General features: G+C 39.3%; 1 protein-coding gene across 1 annotated transcript in view; it reads left to right on the plus strand.

Moving 5' to 3' along the window:
* LRRC47 (leucine rich repeat containing 47) overlaps positions 1-4,217 on the plus strand; it is a 14,469-nt gene extending 10,252 nt beyond the window's left edge. Inside the window, exons 6-8 of the mRNA XM_019511537.1 lie at positions 789-891; positions 1,420-1,509; positions 2,635-4,217. Of these exons, the coding sequence (XP_019367082.1) occupies positions 789-891; positions 1,420-1,509; positions 2,635-2,877 (436 nt within the window). The 3' untranslated portion in view covers positions 2,878-4,217. The remainder of the gene's footprint in view (positions 1-788; positions 892-1,419; positions 1,510-2,634) is intronic.
* The last annotated feature ends 455 nt before the right edge of the window (positions 4,218-4,672 follow it).

Genomic DNA, 4,672 nt, shown 5'->3' on the forward strand with positions numbered 1-4,672 from the left:
CCCCCCCCCCCCCCCCCGTGACTGGATTCTATATGTGGAAAATTATAACAAATTTTTACACTTTCCATGTGTAGAATTTAATTATTCAGGAAGTTGTCTGAAATTTGAAGTCATCTTGGATTTGCATAAATGTGGTAATTGGACAGTGGTTGGAAGAACATGCATGGTTTTTAGAGGCCAGGAATGACTTCGGGCAAGTGAATAGAGGGAAGCCCAACAGATATACAGCTTAGCCAGCATGTGTGTCATGTCCCAAGTTCTGTAAATGGAGGAACTTGGAAGGGACTTTTCAACTTTTATGGGACTGTATCTCTACTGTAAAGGAAAGTGTCATGCTGGCCTTCATGTGCATATTAGGATGTCCTCATGGGACCACTATAGCGTAAGCCTCAGGGAAACTTCTAGGTGCACAAGTATAGGGTTGTGCACAGTTATGTAAGCAGTGGAGGAAGGTTTGGAGATAAAATATCAAGTAGCTGACCTAGGATGTTATAAAATGAGATCATAAGTGCTGCTATGTTTTGAGAATTCTGAAAACATGAAGAGCTTATTTGTGCACTTTGGTAAGATGAATATTACACTTCGAAGTGTTACTTGGGCTTGGTTCGTGCCTCCCTTACTTGCAGCCAGTGCAGGGCAATAATTCTGTTGGTGTATATATGGTACGCTGCTTACTTTATCTTTGCTTTCTGTCGCACTTGAAATAGATTACTTTGTCATGCCTTTCTCCCCTCCCCCCATTCTGTTCTTCATGCTGTTTCTCAAATTTGCTCTTTTTTTGTTGATAGGTACCTACAGTTACTGGATGGGAAAGAGAACTATCCCTGTCTGGTAGATGCTGAAGGTGCCGTGATTTCCTTCCCACCGATCACTAACAGTGATAAAACAAAAGTATGAGAGATTTAACCCACCTATGTTTGAGTCTTAGTAACAAGGGAAATAGGCAGTGCTTCAAAACTACACCTGATTTGTTCCTCATCAAGAAAGGAACAAGAACCTAAGAAAACAACATGCAAACATGCAAGTCCCTAGAGTTCAAAATAGGAATGTTTTAAGGCCTGCACCTGCATCCTCTATGCTAAAACCGTTGGATTAAAAGTAAAATTTAGAAGTCATAACTATGTATGTATAATGCTAAATTTCTATAGTGAGTTGTCGAAAGGGAAAATACCTTGTCCTGAAATGCAGCTGTTTTTTTTAAATGCCTAGCAATGAATTGTGTACATATAGAACTTTCTTATAAAGTTAGGGGGGATTTAACATGTAGCTGGTCACTTGGATCTAGGTGTTCTTCCCAGAATACTAGCTGAAATATGATATTTGCAAATTTTTTTGGAATTATGTTTTTTTAATTCCATGGTTTCATACAGTAGTGCACTGCAATTTATTTTCCTTTTCTGAATGTGGAATATTCTTCAGATCAAGAAAAGCACAAGTGAATTATTTTTGGAGGTGACGAGCAGTATCAGCCTACAGATCTGCAAAGACATCATGGATATGCTTATCCTAGTAAGTAACTCAAGAACCTGACTCCACCTCCCCTTTGCGTGGATATTTCTTAATGAGATTGGAGTTTCTGGCTTATACTGGAGGGACATGGAACTTAATTTTGTCGTCTCTTATTTACCAGTTTGTCTTTGGCTCTGTGTTAATCTGAGGAGACTTTAATTTGCTTATTCAGAAAGCACCAGTGGATTTCAGTCCTGCATGCGTTCCTGCATGCTAGAGATGGGCATGTCAACGTTACAATAATTAAAATCCCCAGGCCAGTGATTTGTAGCATAGTCTTATTACTGGACTCATTCTTCTATGCAGGTTTTAACAGTTCAGCTTTGAGGCGTCTTCAGTTAATAAGTGACCAAAACCAAGCATAATGTGTCTTGCATCTCTTTTCAGCAACTTAGTGTGGCAAGAGCTTTATACTCACATTTCTAAGTCTTTTCAGAAAATCAGGCTAAGGTGTTCCAAATATGCAAGTGGATTTATAATGATAGACAAATCTGCAGTAGGAGCTAGGCTGGCTTCATGAAACCACTCTTCACATATGCCTTACTCTGATGGGTGTTTTTTTAATTAATGTAGTAAAATTTAGTACATTCTACTGAAAATGGCAAATTTGCAAAAAGAAGTTAACATCCTGCTCTATACTTTCTGTAGTACAAAAATCTGAGATTTGTTAGTTTTTGTCAATAGTAGCTGTCATTAACATGTTCTAAAGTCCAAGTTAATTGACACTTATATAGTCAATACACAGCAGTAATAGAGACAGCCTGAAATACGATGAAAGCAGAGTTGTTAAGAGTGATACTGGAGCAGGCCGTCTTTATTTAGAATCCAAAGTGCTAGACACAGAGCCTGACTTGAAAACCTGCTGGTGCAAAATTTGGGAACAGGGGTAGCAGGAAGGTAACAGGAAGGAATGCAAACAGAATAGAGTGATCTGCAGAGCAGTCTTCTGTACATGTTTATGAGACTACATGAATGATTTGCTGACACCTTTTATAAGAGGGTTTCCATCAGTCTTTTGATGGTCTGCTACTTGGAAATAATTTAAGTTCCTTAAGCAAGTGGTAAGCCATCTGCTGCATTCACATTGAACATTGACATCTTTAATTTCTTTTATTCCTATACCAGAAAATGGCAGAACTCAACAAATTCACTTTGGAAAATAAGGAAGAAGTATCAGTCTCTGACGATGAATCTGCTGTGATTTCTGGACCTACAAATTTAAATCCCAACCAGACTGTACATCACGAGAACACTCCATTAATAGTGGAACAGGTTCGGGTTGTGGACATAGATGGAAACTTAAAAGTACTTTATCCTTCCAAAACTGACCTTACTATGGCCTCTTCTCTTCTAACTGTAATCCGTTAACAGGCATCAAGCTACTACCTGTAAAACATTTGGGGTTTTGAACATATTCTAAAGATATCGTTTGTATATGATAATTTAAATCGCACCCTTTTTTTCTTTATTTTCATTTTTAAAGAAAAGATGCAACATGCCCTGCTTCAGGGATGTATAAATCCTTCAGTTTGATCATACAATGGCAAGGAATGCTGCCTTTTTTCCTGCCTTAATAATAAAAAAGTCCAAGTGTTATAATTGGTTAAAGATGCAAATGTCTCTTAAATGCTTAACTTGGGAGCAAAGTGTTTATATATTACAGAATTCTTATCCAGTCAAGTTCTAATTATATATACTGTGGATAACGTTGGTGGCAGAAATTCATTGCTCTGTCCCCAAGGAACTGAGGGGTAAAATACCAGTATAGGAATTGGTGTCATAGCCAATGGACTTCCTCTCTGGAACTATTTTGTTTTTTTCACCCAATAAGTTTTCCAGTGGAAAACTATTTTACAACTTAAATCAGCTAAGATGGACTGCATAGTTCATCACTAAAAACAGGAGGTGAAAACTGAAATTCTGCTATCTAATAGATCATTATAAAGTTAAGGCTAATGTTAATCGTACTAATATCAGCCTTAGTTTCTTTTTGTGTTTAGTCTAAACCTGAAACACTGCAGGCTCTTTAATTTATTTGTTATTAAAGAAACCCCTCTCCAATCTAATTGTGGCCAAAAAAACCATAACATGATAAGATTTTTTCCAGCAATGATACATACTTCCATTGCTCACTAAGGCATCCTAAAGTCAAATTAGGAGACGTTTGCTACTGTCCTGCTGCAGCTTGGAGCTACAATCTGCTCATGGAAATGTCAGTCACAAGTAACCCTTCCCATACCCATTATGTGACCTGGCCAAGGAGACTGCATGCTGCATCTGAGTCTTTGCTGAAACCAGTTGAAGTTCACTTGTGCAGTTGGCTGGTTCAGAGCTGGTGCATCACGTGAACTCTCCCTCAAGTTGTTAGAGTAAGGAGCAGCTGCCCAGGGGTGAACCCAACTGGAATTCCCTGCATCGCCCTTCATGGATATAGGGAATATTGGGTGATATTTTTAACAGTTCTTTTAAATGCAGATGGCTAACTTGAATGAAACAAGCCAACTACAACATTTGCAGTCTGTGCGTGAGAGATGTTACAACTCAACTCGAAGTGCATGAAAGATAATATTTCCATAGTGAAGGATGAGTTGTAAGATGATTAATTTTTATCAGAAATGAACTGCCTTTTATTGAACTGCTGGCTGTGTTCTGTGTTTATGATCTGTGGAATGGATGGAAAAAACTAAAGTGATGGCACCTGAAATTTACTGTCAGTGTTGTTTTTTCTTCTGTGTTGTGTTTACAAGTCACATAATCTGCCCAGGTTGCACCTGTTTGCCTGGTGTCTGGAAGTGGTGCTCTCCAACAGTGAACTCCTCTCCCCTTTATCTTACCTGGATTTCTTTCTGCATGGTACTGAGTTCAGTCTAGCAGAGCTTCTCCTGTTTTGGGTGCCCATGCTAGGCATGAGTCAGCAGAAAGGGGGATCTTATATTTCCATTATATGCTCAGAAAACTCTCTCTGACCTACCCTGCTTGCGCTCTCCTGTGGGTCCTTTTCTCCCTCCCTGACCGCTAGTGCCTGTGGCTTGGGGTTACCCCACTGTTTTGTTTTTTCCTTCTGCAACCAGGCTGTCAGTGAACATGCTCTTGGCTCTCGCTGCTCTCTGGCCTGCAACAGGTGCCAAGATGCCAGAGGGCCAGAAAGGTGCCTCTTTTTAGC

Source organism: Gavialis gangeticus, unplaced genomic scaffold, assembly GCF_001723915.1.
Source record: "Gavialis gangeticus isolate Ggan-Ray unplaced genomic scaffold, GavGan_comp1, whole genome shotgun sequence".
Lineage (NCBI taxonomy): Eukaryota > Metazoa > Chordata > Crocodylia > Gavialidae > Gavialis > Gavialis gangeticus.